Source organism: Ursus arctos, unplaced genomic scaffold (assembly GCF_023065955.2).
Source record: "Ursus arctos isolate Adak ecotype North America unplaced genomic scaffold, UrsArc2.0 scaffold_1, whole genome shotgun sequence".
NCBI classification, from domain to species: Eukaryota; Metazoa; Chordata; class Mammalia; order Carnivora; family Ursidae; genus Ursus; species Ursus arctos.
The window spans coordinates 101,658,863-101,679,885 of NW_026622763.1; the positions used below are offsets into that span (position 1 = coordinate 101,658,863).

Here is a 21,023-nt window from a genome sequence, read left to right on the forward strand (position 1 = left end):
CAGTTAAATGGTCATATATTTGGCCAGTAGGAGCCTTTTCAGCTGGCTCCTGTGAACTTTTGACATGACCCCATTATTTTTGGGTGTGTCCTTACTTTCTGGAACAAGAAGATATTCTATCTAGGCCAGGGCTTGGCAAACTTTCTCTGTAAGTGGCCAGATAGTAAATATTTTTGGCTTTGAGGGCTATACAAGTCTCTTGCAACTACTTAAGCCCACCCTCACAGCAGGAAAGCAGCCATAGACAATTTGTAAATGACAGGTGCCTGATTGAATTTGGCCTTTGGGCTGTAGTTTGCCAACCCCTCTTCTAGGCTCTAACTGTACCACCCCCACTCCAGTCTCAGAATTGGCCATTTTTCAAAGGAGCTCTGGTTCCTTTTAGCAGTGAATGGTATTGAGAATCTGAGAGCTGGGCTCATTGCTACTGGGATATTATTGATTCTAGGCCCTCTTAGAAGACATAAGATAAGATAACATAAGAATATATACATGTGGGACACCTCGGTGGCTCAGTCAGTTGAGCATCTGCCTTCAGTTCAGGTCATGATCCCAGGGTCCTGGGATCAAGTTCCGTATCGGGCTCCTTGCTTAGCAGGCAGCCTGCTTCTCCCTCTGCCTGCTGCTCCCCCTGACTGCGCATGCTCTCTCTCTCTCTGATAAATAAATAAAATATTTAAAAAAGAGAATATATACATGTATATACTCGTATACATTTATGCGTGTGTATTTCTGTGTTTATCTATCTCTATATATTATAAGCCATTAATTATAGTGATACCTCCAATTCCATTTCAATACCAAAAGGTTTATTCTAGCCTTTCTACTTTATATATTTATAATATTTTTCTCCAACATTGACAAACCTGACTCCTTTTATCCACAGTATATTTACTTACTTATTGAATCCTAGAATATACAGAAAGTAGTTTTAGGGTTGCTAACCCATACCTCCATGAAAAACTAACTTATTAATTAGAAATTAATTTTAAAAAAATTTTAAAAAGATTTTTATTTATTTGAGAGAGAGCAAGAGTGAGAGAGGTCACAGAGGGAGAGGGAGAGAGAGAAGCAGACTTGCTGCTGAGTGGAGAGCCTGATGTGGGGCTGTATCCTAGGACCCTGAGATCATGACCTGAGCTGAAGGCAGATACTCAACTGACTGAGCCACCCAGGAACCCCTAATTTTTTTTAATTTTTAAAAATTTTTAAAGATTTTATTTTTTTAAAGTAATCTCTACACCCGATATGGGGCTCGAACTCAAATCTCCGAGATCAAGATTCCCATGTTGCATGGACTGAGCTAGCCAGCTGCCCCAATTAGAGTTTAATTTTTGTTGATACTTCCTATTTGTCTTTAACCTAAGGGTTTAGTTAAATACTGTTACTCAAGAGTTACTTGGGCTAGTTCTCCCCTCATTCCTTTGGTATGTTGTGTTTCTCATTTTAAATATAGTTAGGATCATTTCTTCTTGTTTACATTGCATTTTGGGCTACTTCTCCCATTCTTATTTTGTGTTGATTTTTTTCAGTATGTGGAACATGAATATGGTTTCAAAAAAAGTCAGAACATACAAAAAGGTATATGCAGTGAAGTGTTACTCCACATTCATTTCTTTTACCCAGTTTTCACCTGCTTCCTTTTCATCCTGCTCCCACCTACACCCCCCCTTACGTAACCATTCTCACTAGTTCTAAGGTACTGTTCTGCGTGTCTTTTTGCACAAATGAGCATATGGGTGTGTGTGTAATTCTTATTTTTTTCTTTGTTACATAAAAGGAAGCATACTATATAGATAATCTGTCCCGTAATTAATTCACAAGCTCAGGAGTTGATCAAAGCAGAACGCTTCTGTGCGGTGAAGTGAGTGGCTTCAGCTGAGTCAACTTTCTGGCATGCAAGAAGGAGCTTTTTATCAGGTTATGGTGAAGCTGAGCCAAGAACAAGAAACCAGGCTCAATCAGGCAATCTGTGTTGAGTTAAAAAGACAATAAATACTTTGGTGGTAGAGATCTTAGTGATACCATTCTGTCTCTTGATACTACTCTAATCTAGACTGTCGTTCTCCAGTCAGGAGGTTGCCCTTTGTTCCTGATGTACAATTGCCATCCTGGGGTCTCCTTTTTCTGTCATCTTGGAAATTACTTATGTATTGTGTTTCCTCCTCATTGTATCCTCTTTCTTGTTTTACTATGTCATTTTTTTTTTTAAATTTATTTATGTGACAGAGAGACAGCCAGCGAGAGAGGGAACACAGCAGGGGGAGTGGGAGAGGAAGAAGCAGGCTCATAGCAGAGGAGCCTGATGTGGGGCTCGATCCCATAACGCCGGGATCACGCCCTGAGCCGAAGGCAGACGCTTAACGACTGCGCTACCCAGGCGCCCCTTACTATGTCATTTTGGTCAAGCATATACTATAGTACTTTTATAAGAAAGAATACATGAATTTTTTTTAGATCTATACTTCTGAAAATGTCTTTATTCTGCCACCATCCTTGAGTACTAGTTTGCATATAGAATTTCAGGTTAGAAATAATTTCCCTTAAAATTTATTTTGCTTCTTTATTGAGGTATAATTTATTTAAATTAAATATTTCTCATGCTTAACATTTGTTCTTGAAGATCCAGTTTTTGCTCTGCTATCATTTCCTTTTGTCCCAAAGAACTTCCTTTTGTGTTACTTGTAGTGATGTTCTGCTGGTAATGGATTTTCTTGGTTCTCCTTTATCTGAAAAATGTCTTTTTTTTGCTTTCATTCCTGAAGGATATTTTTACTGGATATAGAATTCTGGGTGATAGTTTTTCTTTTCAGCCCTTTAAAGATGTTATTCCACTGTCTTCTGGATGCCTTGAAAGAAGGTGATAGGAAATGATAAGAAATCTAGTGCCGTTGAAAACATTCCCCTCTAAGTAGTATAGCATTTTCCTCTGGATGCTTTAGATTTTTTCTTTTCTTTGGTTTTCAGCAGTTTGATTATGAGTCTGGATCTAGTTTTCTTTGAATTTTTCCTCTTTGGGGTTCATTGAGCTTTTTGAATTTATATATTTTTGTCTTTCATCAAGTCTAGGATGTTTTTGGTCAATATTTATTATCCTTTTTTTGACTCATTCTTTATTTTCTGGGATTCCAATTACTCATATGTTTGATTTTTTTTATAAAATAAGCTTTAAGTCCATAAGGCTCTGTTCATCTCTTTGTTCAATCTTTTTTTCCCTCTTTTTCAGTGTATATAATTTCTTTTGATAAAGTTTAAGTTCACTGACTCTTTACTCTTATATCTCTATTTGCTATTAAGCTTACCCACTGAATTTTTTATTTCAGATATTATATTTTTCCATTTTAAAATTTCCATTCTTAAAGGAAATTTTTATTTCTCTGTTGAGATTTTCTATCTTTTCAGTCATTCAAATGTCTTTTCCTTTCCTTCAATGGGCATGGTTATCATAGCTGGTTTAAAGTCCTTAACTGATAATTTCAACCTCTGAGTCATTTTAAGGTTGATATCTATTAATGTTTTCACTTTAGAATGGGTCAAATTTTCCAGATTCTTCGTATGTCAAATAATTTGGGGTTGTACCTTGGATATAGTTAATCAGCTTTTTTGTAGACTCTGGATTCTGTTAAATTCCACTGAAGAATATTGAGTTTTTAAAAATTTTATTGACAATTAGCCCCAGACTGCATTAGGCTCAGACTATAAGTCTTGTCTCCTGTAGGTTCGCATTTCAGTTCAATTTTTTAAGCCTTTATGATGTTCTGTTGGGTCTGTCCTACACATCTACAGTTTTAAGGAGTCAGCCTGAGTCTTGCACAGTGTTGATAAGAATTAGGGGAATCCCTTCTTCAGCTCTCCTATTCTAGATTGCCCTTGGCAGCCAGCTGTGGTTGCCTGGGCTCTTTTGCCTTCCTTCTGGCCAGTCTGTAGGATTTCTCTTGAAGTTTCAGCTGCCTCTACTGCTCACTCCTGTGACTGTGGCCTGTCTGTAGGGCAAAGCAGTGCCCCCCCCAAAGCCCCCAAACCAAAAAACCAAGAACCAGACACATGGAACTCACTTCGATGCCAGTTGTGTCTCTAGATTTCTCCTCCTAATCTGTTTCTTTTGTTTACTCTTCAGAATCTTCAAGTAGTTCTTGATTTCTACCCCCCCTCCACCTAGAGTTTATAGTTGTTAACTCAGTTTGTTTTAAAGTCATTTTTCAGGCTTTGATGCCAAACTTGGCCTTTCCCAACTTATTATTTTCATTAAGAATTCACCTAGTGTGATATTGAAAAAACCTTTAGTGAGAGATGAGACCTGAAAGATGAGTGTGTTAGAGTTCTCTAGAGAAACAGAACAAATAGGATATAGATATAGGAAGATATTTATTATAGGGATTGGCTCATGCAATCATGGAAGCTGAGAAGTTCCACAGTCTGCTGTCTGTAAGCTGAAGACCCTGGAAAAGTAGTAATATAATTCATTCTGGGTCTGAAGTTCTAAGAATCAGGGGAGCCAATGATGTAGCTTTCAGTCCAGTCTGAGGATCTGAGAACTAAGTGCTGAGAACAGAAGATCCATGTCCCAGCTCAAGTGATCAGACTGGAGGGGCCAAATTCTTCTTTCCTTGGCCTCTTTGTTCTATTTAGGCCCTTAACAGATTGGATGATGCGTACCCACGTTGAAGAGAGTGGACTGCTTTACTGAGTCCACCAATTCAAATGCTAATTTCATCCAGAAACCCTCACAGACACACCGTGAAATAATGTTTAGCTAAATATCTGGAGACTCTGTGATCCAGTCATGTTGACATATAAAATTAACCATTGCAGTAGGTTAGATTATAGAGTTGCAGTGAGGAACCCTGAAAGGTTTTGAAAAAGCCCTTGATAAGATACCTCTTGTGTGAAATATGAATTGAAGAAAAGAAATTAGTGGTTGAGAGACCTGTTAAGAAACTTCTAATCTTTAGGCTATTCTTTTGCAACAACTTGATTTCAGACAGTGCTGATCAAGTTGGAAAGGAGAGAATCTATTTAGGACACATTTTGAAGGTAGAAGCAATGGAATTTGGTAATAGAATATTATTAATGGAGAGAAAGAGATTAGATGACTACTGTTTGCTGCCCAGGGATGATAATGATGTCATTAATCTGGATGCAGTAAGTATGCAGGTGGAAAATCTAGTTTGAGGAGAATAATAACTTGAATTAGAAACATGTTACATTCAAAGTGCTTGCCAATATTAATGAGCAGGAAGTTGGAAAGTTAAAGAAGAGCTTCAGAAAGCAGGACTGGAGATGTACATTTAAAATTCTTTAACAGAGAAGTGAGATAAGGCTTAAGAATAGGATCTTGCAGGGGTGCCTGGGTGACTCAGTTGGTTAAGCGTCTGACTGTTGGTTTTGGCTCAGGTCATGATCTCACAGTCATGGGATCGAGCCCTGCGTCAGTCTCTGTGCTCAGCTATAGTCTGCTTCAGATTCTTTCTCTCCCTCCCACTCATTTCCTCTTTCTGCCTCTCAAATAAATAAATAAGTCTTAAAAAAAAAAAAGAATAGGATCTTGTAAATGGCAGAGACTTAAGGGGTAAGTCAAAGAAGAGGAGTCAGCAGGAAAATTTGAAAATTGCAGAGAGTCGGAGGAGCCAGGAGACTGTGGTGTCCTGAAGGGGCAAGGGAGAAGAGTTTGTAGTCTAGGGGCATGGTCAGTGGCATCCTGTACTAGAGGGTTTAGGAAAAATTAACTGAGTATGCTCTTGTTTTAGTAATGAAGATTTTCCTCTTTAGGAATACCGAAAGCCCTATTTCATTGTAGAGATGAGGACAAAAGTTGTATTCCAGGGGGGATTAAAGACTCTGTCATGGGGAAATAGAGTTATGAGTCTAGACCACATTTTTAAACTTTGGCAGAGATGGGAGTGAGGGAAATGAAATGGTAGCTGGTAGCTTGAATTGAACAGGAGAACAGGGGTAGGTCATTATACAGGTTGTATGCTTTTGTGGAGGCAGCTACAGGGGAGAATAATGAGTGTGGTAAAGTTCTAGAGTAGATAGATAAAAATAAGGGTGAAGAACACAAATTGAGGAGGTTAGGTTGTAAACATACAGGGACTTTTTTTTTTTGTGGAAGACTTATTTATTTATTTTAGAGAGAGAGAGAGAGTGCATGAGCAGGGGGAGGGGTAGAGGGAGAGGTCAAGAGAGAGAATCTCAAGCAGACTCCACACTGAGCGAGGAGCCTGATGCGAGGCTTGATCCCACAACCCTGAGGTCATGACTTGAGCTGAAACCAAGAGTCAGATGCTTAACCAACTGAGCCACCCAGGCATCCCTGTAGGGACCTTTCTAACTTTCTTTTTAAAAAAATTTTTTAAAAAAATTTAAATTCAGTTAGCCAACATATTGCAGGAAAGGAGGAGAGGATACATGAAATTATGGAGAATTTTTGTCTGAGAGAGGAGTGAGTCATATAGGAGGGAGTTGGGAATTTAAGGTATTGACTGAAAATGAGAGTTAAGAGTGGGGTTGACGCTTCCAGTTTTGGCATAGAAAATAGTTGGAAACCAGTCTTCCTTCTGACAACAGTTAGAAAAGCTGGCTTATGCCCATCACCAAAAAAATCTGTTGAGGGTATTTAAGAGGTAATAAGAGAGTGAATATCTAGGAAGAATAAAGGTTTGGAGAGATAAAGCTAGTATTTAGGGTTGTCTCCTGTGGATACTTACTAGTTTTTAGAGAGATCACCTGAATGACTGAGAAGCTGAAAAACTGAGCAGTGTGTACGTGATATTATCTTTGGGCTAAAGAGAAAGGAATTGGAATTTAGGCCCTGCTAATGTGGGGACTGTGTGGTCCTGGTGAACCACTGTTATTTGGGATTGGGATCCTGAAGGGCTACAATCCACAAGTAAGGTTAAAGTGGATATAGATAGGCCGTCACAGAAACTGTATCTCTACTTTGAATGCATTTAGATGCTGAAAGCAGGTTGAAGTAATTTATTGTGTTTGTCTCAGGTGCTTGGCACAAGCAAATGAAAATCCAGTGAAGATGGTAGCATTATACTAGGCCTCAAATTACCGCTACAGAAATCTTGGAAATATAATGTCTAGTCCATAATAAAAAAAATCAGGCACAAATGGTCAAAAACATGAACAAAATCAAATAGAAATAACGGAAGATAGTGTTAGATCCATCCAGGCCTCTGTTATTGGAGTTTTCAGGAGCAACTTTAATATAGGTATGCTTTCCTTGTTCATAGAGACAAAGGACAAGATTTACCATTTTTTAGCAGAAAACTGGAAACTTTTAAAAGAAAAAAAAGAAAATCTAGACTTGAAAGCATAATAACTAAAATTAAGAACTTTATGGGGTAGTTTGATGGAAGATGAGAGCTGATAGAGAATTAGTGAAGTGAAGGAATTACTGAAGAGATTGAGGAAGACATAGAGACACTGAAAGGTCAGAAGTGTGTAATTGAAGTTCCGCACAAAGGGTTGAGAGAGAATGGGGCAGAAGGGTTATGGGACAAGATTGGCTGAAGACTTTTCATAACTGATGAAAGCTATCAGATAATAGTATATTGCTTACACCAAGCAGTAATAAAAAAAAATCCATACCTTAGTATATTGTAGTAAATTGGTAGAAAACCAAAGATGAAGAGAAAAATTTCAAAAGCTGCTGTAGATATGGAGAGGGAATAGTATACTTTATTTTTATTTTTTAAAGATTTTATTTATTTATTTGACAGAGAGAGACAGCCAGTGAGAGAGGGAACACAAGCAGGGGGAGTGGGAGAGGAAGAAGCAGGCTCCCAGTGGAAGAGCCTGATGTGGGGCTCGATCCCAGAACGCCGGGATCATGCCCTGAGCCGAAGGCAGATGCTTAATGACTGAGCCACCCAAGTGCCCCGGAATAGTACATTTTAAAAGGATAGAAAATTAGATTAATGACTGACTTCTCAACAGAAACATTGACAGCCAGAAGACAATGGGATGACATCTTCAAATTACTGAGAGAAAATAACTGACAATCTAGAATTCTAAAACCTGTAAAAATTTCCTAGAGGAATAAAGATGAAATTCAAATGTTTCAGACCTGACAGGAACTCTTTAAAATGCTCAAAAGATATGTGGTTTGTGGCTATCATACTGGACAGCACAGATATTGGAAATTTCCATAATTTCAGAAAGGACAGCACTACTATATGTACTAAGAAAATCACAAGTATATTTGGAACAACATTCTGCCCCCTCATGAAGGGAAAGTTTAGATGAAATTGATAAATTTCTAGAAAGATGCAAATTACTAAAACTGAAGAAATTTAAAAATCCAAATTATTTTATATGTTAAGGTAGTATTTTTTTTTCTTATGATGTCTTTTTCTGCCTTTGGTATTGGGAAATACTATCCTTGTGGAATGAGTTGGGAAATATTTTCTCTGTTTTATGGAAGAGATGTGAAGGATTACTATTATTTTTTCTTTCAGTGTTTGGTAGAATTTATCTGAGCTTTCTTTATTAGAAGATTTAAAATTACTAATTCAATTTCTTGTTATATGTCTGTTTACATTTTCTGTTTTTTCTTAAGTCAGCTTTAGTAATTTGTGTCTTTCTAAGAATTTGTCCATTTCTTCTCAGTTATCTCGTTGGCTGTCTGTAATCCCTTATAATCCTTTCCTGTAAGGTTAGGAGAGAGGTACCCTCTTTCACTCCTGTTCTGTGGTCACCCTGTGAATGTGGAATGGACCCCAATCAATGTATATTGATTGCCCTATATAACCCTATGTAACAGGAGAATTTGAGAGAGAACTTATTACTCACCTAAGAGACTCCTTGGCAGAGTAGGGTGGGTACAGGCATGTCTGGCCTGGCTTGAGTGAGGCAGAAGGAGTGGGTTAGTTCTTTATCATGGCTAGGGGACTGGAGAGAAGTTCCTATGTGCAGACTGGGAATTTGTGAAATTCGAATTTCCCCCTGGGGCCAAAGGTTGGGGGGCACATGGACTGTCTTCTCAAGCTGTACAGGTGGATCAAAGGGGAAAAGGGAGGTGAAGTCAAACATTGAAAAATGGAGCTAGGCTCTTTATCACAAGGTTTTGTTTTTTTTTTTTTTTTTTTAAAGATTTTATTTATTTATTTGACAGAGATAGAGACAGCCAACGAGAGAGGGAACACAAGCAGGGGGAGTGGGAGAGGAAGAAGCAGGCTCATAGTGGAGGAGCCTGACGTGGGGCTCGATCCCGTAACACCGGGATCACGCCCTGAGCCGAAGGCAGACGCTTAACCGCTGTGCCACCCAGGCGCCCCTCTTTATCACAAGTTTTTATTGGATTTTTAAAAAATAATTTTACTTCATATTTCTTTCTTCCTTTCTTTTATGTTGGATCATCTTGATTGATCATTTTTATTTTCAGGTTTAGTGAGTTTTTTATTTTAGTTCTGTCTTTCAACTTGGAATTTACTTTTTAAAACAAATTTCTGTGTATTGATATTTTCTTTTTAAAATTTTCTTTTTATTATTTTTTAAAAAAGATTTTATTTGAGAGAGAGTGCACTCGAGATAGCAAGAGAAGAGAGAGCAGGAGCAGAGGCAGAGGGAGAGGGAGAAACAGACTCTCTGTTGAGCAGGGAGCCCTGACATGCGGCTTGATCCTAGTACCCTGGGATCGTGACCTGAGCTGAAGGCAGATGCTTAACCAGCTGAGTCCCTCAGAAGCCCCTTAATTTTATTTTTAGAGAGAGTGGGGTGAAGGGCAGAGTGAGTGAGAGAGAGAGAGAGGGAGGGAGGGAGGGAGAGAGAAACTCAAGCAGGCTCCCTGCTCAGCACGGAGCCCAATGCCAGTCTCATTCCCACAACCCTGAGATCATGACCTGAGCTGAAATCAGGAGTTAGACATTCAACCAACTGAGCTGCCAAGGCACCCCTCTCTATTGATATTTTCTATTTGACAAGTTATCGTCATCATACTTTCCTTTACTTTATAAGTGGTTTCTTTTAGTTCTTTGAACATACTTGTAATACCTGCTTTGAAGTTTCTTTTACCTAAGTCTGAAATCTAGGCTTCCCCTGAGACATTTTTATTGAAACTGCTGTCCCCCCATCTCCCATGTATGGGTCACACTTTTCTGTTTATTGCCCATGTTATAAGTCTTTGTTGAAACCTGGACATTTTTGATAATATATTCTGCATTCTGATTTCTTTTCCCCCAGAGTTGGTTGTTCTTTTTGTTTGTGTAGTAACTTGTCTGGACTTATTCTTTAGAGTCTGTTTCTCCCACAGTGTATGGATGCTGATGTCTCTGATAGTTCTTCGTTTCTTGTTTTTATTTTTAAGGCTAACTTTCTTGTACTTGCCCTCAGGTAAGCATCTCTTAATGGTCAGCCTATGATTCTCAGGGTTGTGTTTAAACTCTGAAACAGTGAGGCCCCCATCCTTTATCAGTGGTTCTCATGAGACTTGGGGGAATGCATTCAAAGTTCAGACAGTTTACACGTCAGCCCAGGCTTTTGCTTTCTGCATTTGCAAGGCTCACATTCATCCAGGGATGAGTAGCTCTCTAGGGTCTTCTCATTTCTTTTGCTTATGTTTAAAGTCCTGTTCATGCACATAGCAGGAAAAAGTAAATTGTCAAGGCCCACTTTGGTTGTCTCATTCCTAATTCTCCCTGTTAAATTTCTGGTTGGTTTCCTGATTTGTAGCTTGCCCTAACTAGTATTGCAGATGCAGACTAGTTGTGATATTGGCCTTCCTAATTTTTTTTTTTTTTTTTTGGTGCCTGGAATTATTATTGTTTTTGAGAATGCCCCTGGGCATGGAATTCTTCTTGCTCTACTCCAAAGAACTTTAGCTCCCTCTGGCTAAGTGGATCTGCCAGTCTTCACAGCTTGCCCTGCCCTGGTGGGACTTTAATACCAAGGAATTGGGAGTGGGTGTGGGATGGTGGGAGCTACAGGTTAAACCACCACACACTTCCATTGTTCTTAACGAGATTCAGTAGATTTTCCTGAATAAACACTTCTCAATTTTTTGTATGTCTTTGGTCAATACGCAGATCCTTAAATAGTTGGTTTTGATAATTTTATCCAGTTTTATTGTTATTTTTGTTCTAGGGGATAATATTTGTCAAATTCCTTATTCAGCCATTCTGGGCATCCTTTCCCGTGTCTTCTCTGTCCCTCTGTCTCTTTTTCTGTGTCTCTCATACACACACACACACACACACACACACACACTTTTTCTTTTTTTAGAGAGCATGTGTATGTGTGTGTGCGTGCACACACATTTGTGGTGTGTGGCGGTGGTGGGGAAGGAGAGAGGAAGAGAGAGAATCTTAAGCAGATTCCATGCCCAGTGCAGAGCCCGATGTGGGACTTGATCTCACCACCCTGAGATCAAGACCTGAGCTGAAATCAAGAGTCGGACACTTAACCGACTGAGCCACCCAGAGACCCCTCTGTCTCCCTCATTTTTTTTGTTTAAAGATTTTATTTATTTATTTGACAGAGAGCAGGAGAGAGAGAGCTAGAGAAAGCACAAGCAGGGGGAGCAGCAGAGGGAGAGGGAGAAGCAGACACTCCACTGAGCAGAGAGCCTGACACCGGGCTCGATCCCAGGATCCTGGGATCATGACCTGAGCTGAAGGCAGATGTCCAACCGACTGAGCCACCCAGGTGCCCCTGTCTTCCTCATTTTTAAACATTTAAATTTTACTCAAAGTGAATTTTATTTTAGAACATGTTTTAAGTAGTACTGTTTTGGCAATTTGGTTAAGTAGTGTCTTAATACAACTTGTTGGCTATTTCATGTGTTTCCCAATTATTTGTAATGTAAATTGTTTATTTCTCTAATTTCAGTGAGGTTTATTTTAAACTTTCTAAAAATTTATTTCATAAATAGTGTGTTCTTTCATTTGTTTTTACCATGTCTTGCTTTCTGTTGGCTCCATCTTAGCTTCTGAATAGGCTCAACCTTTTCTCTCTTCAAACTTTTCTTTTGATTTTATCTCCTTGGGTTTCCTTTAGTGCCCAGGTTCATAAATTTCATCTGCTCTTGCTTCTTATCAGGGCTGAGATATAGGGTAAGGTGAGCGAGATGCCTAGGGCACAAACATTTCAGGAGTCTCTCTTGAAGTCCTGCAAGTTCAGGATGCAGGGTTGGTACTTACATGATTTTGCTTTTATGAATTTTGCATCCTAGGTGCCTGGCTTGCCTCACCCTAGTCCTGGCCCTGCTACTTCACTTTCTCATTAGTGATCTTCATTGTAAGCTGGTTTCTGTTTCAGATGGGCTTCATTTATTCAAATTTTTGAGCTTCTGCTCTGCACTATGCATTGTGCTAGGTTTGGGGAATATAAAGGGTCCCAAGACACCGCTTCTTTCACCTAGATTATTTCTTCAGATTTACTCCTTCTCAAGTCTAGTGCCTTTCCCCCCATTCCGCCTTAATCCTGCTTTTTTGTACCATGGGACACTGTTGACCATTACTTCCTGTTCATCCTAACCCCAGCCCAGCTCTTCAGAATATACAGCTATTTCCATGATAAGACACCCTCTCAAGGAACCAGTGGGCATTTGGGCAGTACATCAGTGTCCCTCATTCTGAAAGCTGAGGAGGATTAGAAATTGACTTGTCCTTTCCGTGTGTTAAGGTAGGGGTGCCCAGGATTTCTCTTCGGTTTATGGACCTTTAGACCCATGTTTCTGGGAAGGTTGCTTGTTCATTAATCTTCTGCTTAGTATATTCTCTGTTTGGAATCTTTCCATCTCCTTCCAGTACTTTGATACCCAAAGGCAACTGATTCTCTGCCCAGCTATTTGGCTTACTCTTGCCAACTTTGTTTCCTGGGTCCTGTGTTCTTTTCCTGTTCTTTGCTGACCTGTTTTTAGTGTAATTTCTCTGAATGACCCTGCTCTGCTTAGGTGTTCTCACTGCTTATTCCTGAACATAAACTCATCTCCTCATTTAAGGAGTGAATAATGAACACATATTCCATCCCCAGTACAATAGGAGTCATGAACCCAACTGGACATTCCTTGTCTTCCTGAGCTAGAGAGACAGGTTAGGTATAAATCACACCAACTGTGGGGGGTATTTGCTGTGAAGGAAAATTAGAGATGCAGCTGATCTTGGGATATTTGAGTTGAGATCTCTGTCTTCATTTCACTTAACTGGCAGTCGGTTTTGAGCTCTTGCCTGCATCAGGACTTGACACAGAGCATCCATTTTTCAATTCTGGCTTTTGTTTTTGTATTGTCTTTTTTCTGCTTGCAGTTTGCCCCCAACCCTTCTCCTTACCCAAGGCTGCCATGAGTTGTATTCTTACTCAGTAGTGGTTGTCAACCATAATCATTAACTCATTCTCCTTTGGAAGTTATCTTCTTCCTGTTTTCTTAACATTTGACTCTGTTGGTTCCTTCCTACATCTTTGTTAGTTTCTTTGTTATATTTTCTACTACTTCTTTGCATTTCCTAAAAATTGCCTAACCCAGATTTTGTCCTGGGCCCCTACTGTATCTATCAGCTTAGCTTTTCTTGGCAGTCTTGTCCATTATAGAAAACTCTGCGTTACCATTTTTATGCAAATGGCTGGCTAATTTATCTAAGTTATGCTCTAGTTTCCAAGTATTTGGGGTAGAGGTATACATAGAGGCACATTTCCATATGTACAGGTATACATAGAGGTATATGTTCACGTAGAGATAGGGAACACCCTAGGTAGAATTCATTATCTTTATTTAACTCAGTGACGTTATCATCTCCCAGTCTCCTTGCTTGAAATTGTGAACATTTCCCACCTTCTTGCTCTTGAGACTCCAGATCTGCCTGGCTGCCAAGTGGTGCCGTTTGTCCTCTGTAATAATACCATGTCACGGGTTTCTTCTTCTCAGTGTGTGTTTGTTCGGCTCTAGTTCAGGCCTTCCTTCCTTTCTCCCCTGTCCTTGTTCTTTCCTAAGGTGCAGCTGCCGCTGTCTTTCTCAGTTCCACATGACTCTGAATCCTGTGCCAGGTTCATTTTTCCTGAAACACAATTCTGATATGTTGTTCTTCTCTTCTGCTCATTCATGCTTCAGAAATTCCCTACTGCCTTTGAAAAACGGGCTGGTTTTCTAGACCTTCCAACTTGTTTTATTTTCCTTGCCACCGCCTCCCTTCATACAGGCTGGACTCACTCCAAATGGAATTAATGTTGTAAGAGCCTGCCTGTGTTTTTCTGTTTGTGTCTCTATTTTTGTTTCCTTTTGCCAGCAGCATGCTTTTCTCACATTCTCAGTTCTTCCTTCACATCTTTCCTGAAGCTCTCTCAGATTTCCTGACCTAGAGATGCTTTCTTTCTATGATCATAAGTACATTTACCCATGCTTAAAAAAATAGAGTGCTTATCACTTCCCAACTTGTATTGTTATTTCAACATGATTTTTATAAATCTAATTAGCTTTTGTATTCTTCATTGTGCTAGTATAGTACATTGTCCAAGTATTTGTTGAATTAATAAATGGATGAATGCCTTCTGAATTAAACCATCAGACAGCCTGGCCTCCTCTGTATGCCCTTCCCATTACCTTGTTGTTTATCTAAGACCATCTGTTTCTTTCCCTTCTTGCTTTTTATTTTATTTTTTTTATTTTTTACTTTATCCCGAATCTCTTCATGTATTGCTAAGTGGCCTATTACCCTTTGTCTTTGTAGCTTCTCTTTTCCTGAGTTAGTATAAATTTCACTTTAAAGAAAAATTATGTCATTTCAATGAAGGATGTGTGTGGGAAATTTACAGGAAATGGAAGCTAGTGTTGAGAATGACATCTTGATCCATTTTATGGGAAAGAAGCCTGCCCACCAGGATTTTGGAAATTTGCAAGTATAGGCTTGAAGCCCTGGGCTGGTGGCCAGCTGAGAGTAGAAAGTAGAAGTTGTGATGATGTGTTCAGTATCCAGGTGGAAGGCCAGGGGCCGGCTCCAGGGCCCTGGATTCCAGTCTACGGATCCAGGCAGCTGCCTTCTATTCCTTAGAAGCAGCTGCCCGGGCTTGCGGACAGATGATTGGTTTGAAGTGATGTCAGGTAAGAGTAGGGAAATAGATGTCTAACTGCAGTGTTGCCGTTTTTTGAAAGCTAGTGAACCACCTGGGGTTCTCTGCATAGTTTTGGATATCCGGTTATGGCCATGAATTAGGTTTTGATGATGAATTCCAAAGGAATTGATTTACTGGGTTTCATAGACGAATGTCATTCGTCCGACGTGGAATTTAGTAAATGCTGCATCTTTTGATTCCTAGTTTAGTATGTATTTCACTATGGCCTTTAAGATTACAGATCTTTATACGTTTTTCAAAATTCTATTCCCTCCCACTCTTACCTATTTCAGAAGCCAAACAGAACTGCAGAGCTCTTTCATCTCTGCCTCATTGCCCCGTTTGTGGAGGTTTTTAGTTGAAGTGGCCCAAAGAAGCAGGCTCGCGATACCTTAAAAAGAAACTCAGGACAGATGGTGCACTTGTCTAACTGCCTAAGAGAAAGTGACACTGGGACCCAGGAGGCCCCCCGCCCCCCTGTTGTTTGTATCACACACGTACTACATTTCTGAGAGTACAGGGGAGGCCACAGGTTAACTGCTTGTCAGTCAGTCACCTGTCTCTCTTTGGTTTCAGCTAGTGACAACTGAGCTCCTCAAGGCAGGAAGAACTCTGAGCTGAGCCGTGGAGGCCCCCCTGGATTTGGAGAGAAGAGGCGACCTTGGAACCAGTAATGAGCCATCCTGACTGCAGGCTGAACCTCCGGCCCCTGGGGACCCCCAGAGGTAGCAAAAGGAAAATGGAGTCTATTCCGGCAACTGGAGACCTGAGATAAAATAACAGTGGAATGGAGGCGCAGGGCGGGTCTTAGGGCAGAGGGGCACTATAATTCTTTCATTGACCTGTTAAATATTCTTCCATGTTATTTATTCTAGAATTAAGTGTGATTTCTTGTTGTCTTAATTTATTGTTATATTGAGTACAGCTGTTTAGTTTCCTCCAGAAAAGAGACGATCTTTTAGTAATTCCTATTTTAAAAGTTTGTGTCTATAAACAGCAAAGCATATTGAACCCATTATTGAGATTATGTTCTGTGCAGGTTGTGGTGCTGATTTAAAACTTAAGTCTCATCTGTGTACATTTTATTCATGTTTCCTTACCCATTCTTTTCTTTTTGTGACTATTTAAAGTCATTATCAGAGCACTTCATTCTTTTATTAGTCTTTCTGTGTTAAAAAAAAGGTAAAATATCCCCAGTTTAAAAATACAGAGATGTTTGGTTGAGGAAAGAGTTGATTGCTGCCTCATGTTTCTAGGTGTGTCCTCTGTGGTTGGCCCACATGGTGTTGGTGCTTCGCCAGGTGACAAAAAGTCAAAGAACAAGTCCATACGAGGGAAGAAAAAGAGCATATTTGAAACCTACATGTCCAAGGAGGATATCTCAGAAGGCTTGAAGAGAGGAACACTTATCCAGGTGCTTAAAACATACGACGCGGCTATTCCTTGACTATGTCTATTGCTCATTAAACTGTTTATTGTTTTGCACTGTGTGCTTGAGAGACATGGTGAGAGAGCAGGCACAGGGCTTCCCACTTCTTACACCTACAGTGCAGTTCGGGATGGTAAGCACCACAAGACAGACAGACCAAGTGCTCTGAGATTTGAGAGGAAGGAGCCATTACTTCCAGTTAGGGTTGTCTAGGAATGTGTGTGTGTGTTTTGTTATTGTTGTTTTTTGTTTAAGAATGTTTTATTGGAAAGGATATATTTGGACCAGGCCATGAATTGGCCCAGTTGGAACAAGTGAAGATACGAGAAAGAGCTTTACGGATGGGGAGACCAGTGTGCGCTACTCAGACGGAAGTGCGAAATAGGGTTTGGCTGTAAGGAGCATTGATAGTTCAGTTTGCCTGGATTACATGGATACTAAATGATGGAGACTAGGGTTGAAAAGGAACCAGTAAACAGCACCAGACAATATTTGTTGAGTGCTTTATAGTTTACAAAATACTTTCATAAGCTAGTTCAGTGGTTTGGCTCAGCAGAAGTTTGTTGAACGTCCACCGTGACCCGGGAACAGTTCATAGTTAGGAGTGTGCTGCCTGGGTGCTCTCGCAATGAAGACGGTTGAGACCGGCTTTCTGTGCTGTGAGCTCCCAGCCCAGTGCGGGCAGGCAGTCATGGGAATGGATGATTTGGGGATAAAGGGTAAGTGCTCAAATAAACGTGTTACCAGGGTGTATGGGAGGGTGTTGGGGGGGGGGACTGGGAGCCTGGAGGAGGTGACTTCTTGGTGGATATCGAAGGACAACTAGTTGGGGCCTATTACATGAGTGATATGTGTGTGAGAAGGAGGTGTAGAGAGGTAGTGGCAGTGATGAGAACATGGCTTGTGAAACAATGTGGAGTAAGGCAGTTTAGGTCTCCTTAGGCAGGAAATATGAGGCAGGAAGTAGGTAATGAGATGGAGAGTGAGGCAGGGGCACATATTCTTGAATTAAGTATATTTTATCATTATTGGATTGGTATATAGAGGTATTGCCATGTGTTACCTGGCTCACTTGAAAATTTGGTTGTGTTCCATTCTGAACACATTCTCTCATTTCTCTCATTCTGAGAGTCCAGCTTCTATATTTGTGGGTTTGGCTGAAGATCCAGCCAGTGAACAGATACTGTCATCTTCTTTTCCTTTTTAATCACCTTTTTGTATTTACCTTTGGCCAAGTGCACATATGATTAATGTAGATTCTTTTTTTTGTTTGTTTGATTGTAACCTTTTGACCCCCTTCATCAACCCCCTGCCCTTGCCCTGTATCCCCACCTCCTCTGGCAACTACCAGCCTCTATCTCTGAGCTTTTTTTTTTTTTTTTTTTTTTTTTTTTAAGATTCCACATTTAAGAGATCCAACAGTATTTGTCTTTCTCTGTTTGACCTGTTTCACTTAGCATAATGTCTTTGAGGTCCATCCATGTGGTCACAAATGGCAAGGTATCATCCTTTTTTATTGCTGAGTAATATTCCAGTGTGTGTGTGTGTGTGTGTGTGTGTGTGTGTGTGTGTGTGTATACACCATAATTTCTTTTTCCATTTCTCCATCAGTGGACATTTAGGTTGTTTTCATAACTTGTCTATTATAAATAGTCCTGCAGTGAACACGGAGTGCTCGTATCTTTTTGCGTTAGTGTTTTTATTGACTCTTGAATGGAAAACCTTAACAAACAAGTTGATCTTTCTGATTTTAGAGGTACTATTAGTCCCCCTCCCCCCCTTTTTAAAATTCCCTTGTATTTCTTTGATGAGGCCTCTCTTAGGAGAATTGAAGCTGCATTTGGACATTTGTCCCTTCATTAATCCATTCATTTGCTCTTTATCCACATACTAAACTCCATTTTATTTACAAGTTTCTTGTCCCTCATCTTGTTTCATGTACAAGAACCCTTTGTGCCTTTCCCATTTTCATTTCCTGCCACTCTTCTTCAGGTACATGCTGCTCTATTCACCCTGATCTTTAAGACCTTTCCTGTAAAAACTCTGCTCTTTGATTTTTCCATGACTCGGTACACACTGTTCCTAGTGCTTGGAATTCTTACTCCCATTATCTTGATATAATCATGCTTGAACTTTAAGTCCCTACCTAAATGTTACCCCCTTTGAGAAGTCTTATCTTAATTCTCCAAGCAGAATTGGCCATGATTACTTTCTTGAAGCTGACTTCGTTGTTTACCCTTTATTCTAAACTTACTACCATTTCTTGGTATTTATGTTTCCTCAAATAGACCATTCACTTTCTTGTGGGGAGGCTTGTACCTTATTCCCACAGATTAGCCCAGTGTGTGGCATTTGATTGATGCATAATGAGTTTATATTGAATAAATATTTATTTACTGAGTGAATAAAGGATCAAGGTACTGTGTCTTTTGAAGAAGGGTGAGGGAAACTCAGTTGTTATAACTTGGAAGAAAAATTGCTTGTAGTTTTGGTTATAGAATTTATAGAGATAGGGTGAGGAAAATATTCTGGAATGATACAGTTTTTGCTCCTTCCTATTCTTGCTTTTGAAACAACTCTGCTGATATTAAAACAAAACAAAAAGCTGATCAATATAACAACTCTCTTTCCCAGGAGTTTGTAAGTAATTCCTCCTGGCTTGTGACATCATGAGACTCTGCAGCCAGAGCCTCCCCCCACAGATGAGAACAGTTGTTCTTTGCAGATGGGGAGAGGAATGGGTTCCAGATATGAGGTCATCGTGTGAAATATACAACACTGTAAATAAGATTTTCATAGGCAGGGAAACAGAGTCCATCTGCTTTCTGATATGAACTTTATGTGTGCAGGCCTGGATGGGGAAGATAAAAAGCTAGACAAGAAAAGCTATTTAGATGCTATTGGAGAAAAGTAAACTTGCTAGATATACTTGTAAGTATTTGTTAACTTTTATATTCAAATTTAAGTATATCGTGACATCCCTTTTTTCTCCCCATCCAGAGAAGAAACATTTATTAAGAGATATTAAGAAGGTATTTTAAAAATAGGAGTGGAATAATACTTTTATTTTGTTTTCAATACTTTGAACAATAATTTGACATTTCATTGGTGTTTTGCCCTATGTGGGGATGAGGAATCCATAGTGACCGAAGGAATCTCTTTCCTGTGTTTGAACTGATTAGCAGTAACACATGATCATGTACACGTAATTTTGAAAAAAAATTTTTTTTACAAACAAGTTCTCACATCATACATACATCTTTTCTCTGTAGGTGCAGTATAGGAGATTGTTGTAGGAGGTGTTGGAAAAAATGAAAGTATGGGATAGGCCTAGAGGGGACTCAGGTTTGGGGTGATGACCAGAGTGACATGGGTATAATGGTAGAAATGGCTGTTTTCCTGATCTCAGATGATGCTTTGGTGGAAGGTGGCTCAGGTTGATCCACCAGAGCAGCCTGAGGCATGATGTCAGAGTCCCCCCCTAAAATAGAATATTGGTGTGAAGTTGTTATTGGACCTTACAAGAATTCCTAGTCTGAGAAGATAGGACAGGATGGGTTTCTAGGACCTTCTAGTTTCTAGGACCTTCACCATTTGTTAAGAGTGAAATCAGCTGGAGAACATTTGGGTATGAATTAAAGAGAAAAACAGAGGTGACATTACAGTGGACTGCCCAGCCATTCAGCAGGCACAGGTGATCTTCATACAGTTACTGCCAGGGCTGGGGGAGAGCTTCAACTCTGTAGACATTCATTAACTAGCTCATGTTTCTTGACTGTCTACTAAGTGCCAGGCATATACCAGCGAGTGAGATAGGTGATTCACTGGGGGAGACGGGCAAACACACCCCAAGACATAAAGAGGGAATTACAGCATGTACTGAGCGCTGCTAGGGAAGTAAGAAAGATGAGAAAGAAGAATTAGAGAGAGCCACTTTACATGGGGTGGTTAGGCTGCTCTGAGCAGGTGATTTCTGAGCTGAGATCTGAAGGGTGAAAATGAGCCAGCTTTCAGGAGAATTAGGCAAAGAACATTATAGGCAGAGAGACCAGCTAGCGGAAGAATGGCAGGCAGAAAAAAGGCTTGGTGTTTTTGAGGAACATGAAGGGAGCTATTAGCATAGTGAGCAAAGGGAATTATGATACAGGAATAAGCTGGAGAGTCAGGCAGCTGCCACAGCTAGGAGAATTGGATTTTATTAAAACTGAAGTGTTTTGGTAGGGAGAGGGCATGATGTATTTTATGCTTTAAAAACAGCTCTCTGGCAGTTGTGAGGTGAATAGACTCGAGCGGAAGCTGGGTGACCATGTGGAAGGCCGTTAGAGTAAACGGGGCAAGGAAAGAGGGTGGTGGCGTTGAAGATAGTGGGGAGTGGATGGCGGTGGAGCTGGGACTGGCAGGAAGCTGATGGCTTAAATGTGAAGGAAAGGCAGAGGGAGGAAATAAAGCAGGACCTCCAAGTTTTGAATCGAGCCATTAGATGGATGATATTGCCATTAACCGATACAGGGAAGACAGGGCTGGAAGGTGGTGCTGGGGTGTT

The 21,023-nt window shown here is 40.1% G+C and overlaps 1 protein-coding gene across 11 annotated transcripts in view; it reads left to right on the top strand.

Moving 5' to 3' along the window:
• The window catches only part of DIS3L2 (DIS3 like 3'-5' exoribonuclease 2), a 344,026-nt gene that overhangs the window by 34,107 nt on the left and 288,896 nt on the right, over positions 1–21,023 (top strand). For all 11 annotated transcript variants that reach the window (XR_008956850.1, XR_007188480.2, XR_007188478.2 and 8 more), the window contains exons 2-3: positions 15,628–15,776; positions 16,308–16,465. Coding sequence is in view for 6 of the 11 variants with exons in the window: in XM_026491698.4 (XP_026347483.1) it covers positions 15,725–15,776; positions 16,308–16,465 (210 nt within the window). In the remaining 5 variants the exon portion in view is untranslated. The remainder of the gene's footprint in view (positions 1–15,627; positions 15,777–16,307; positions 16,466–21,023) is intronic.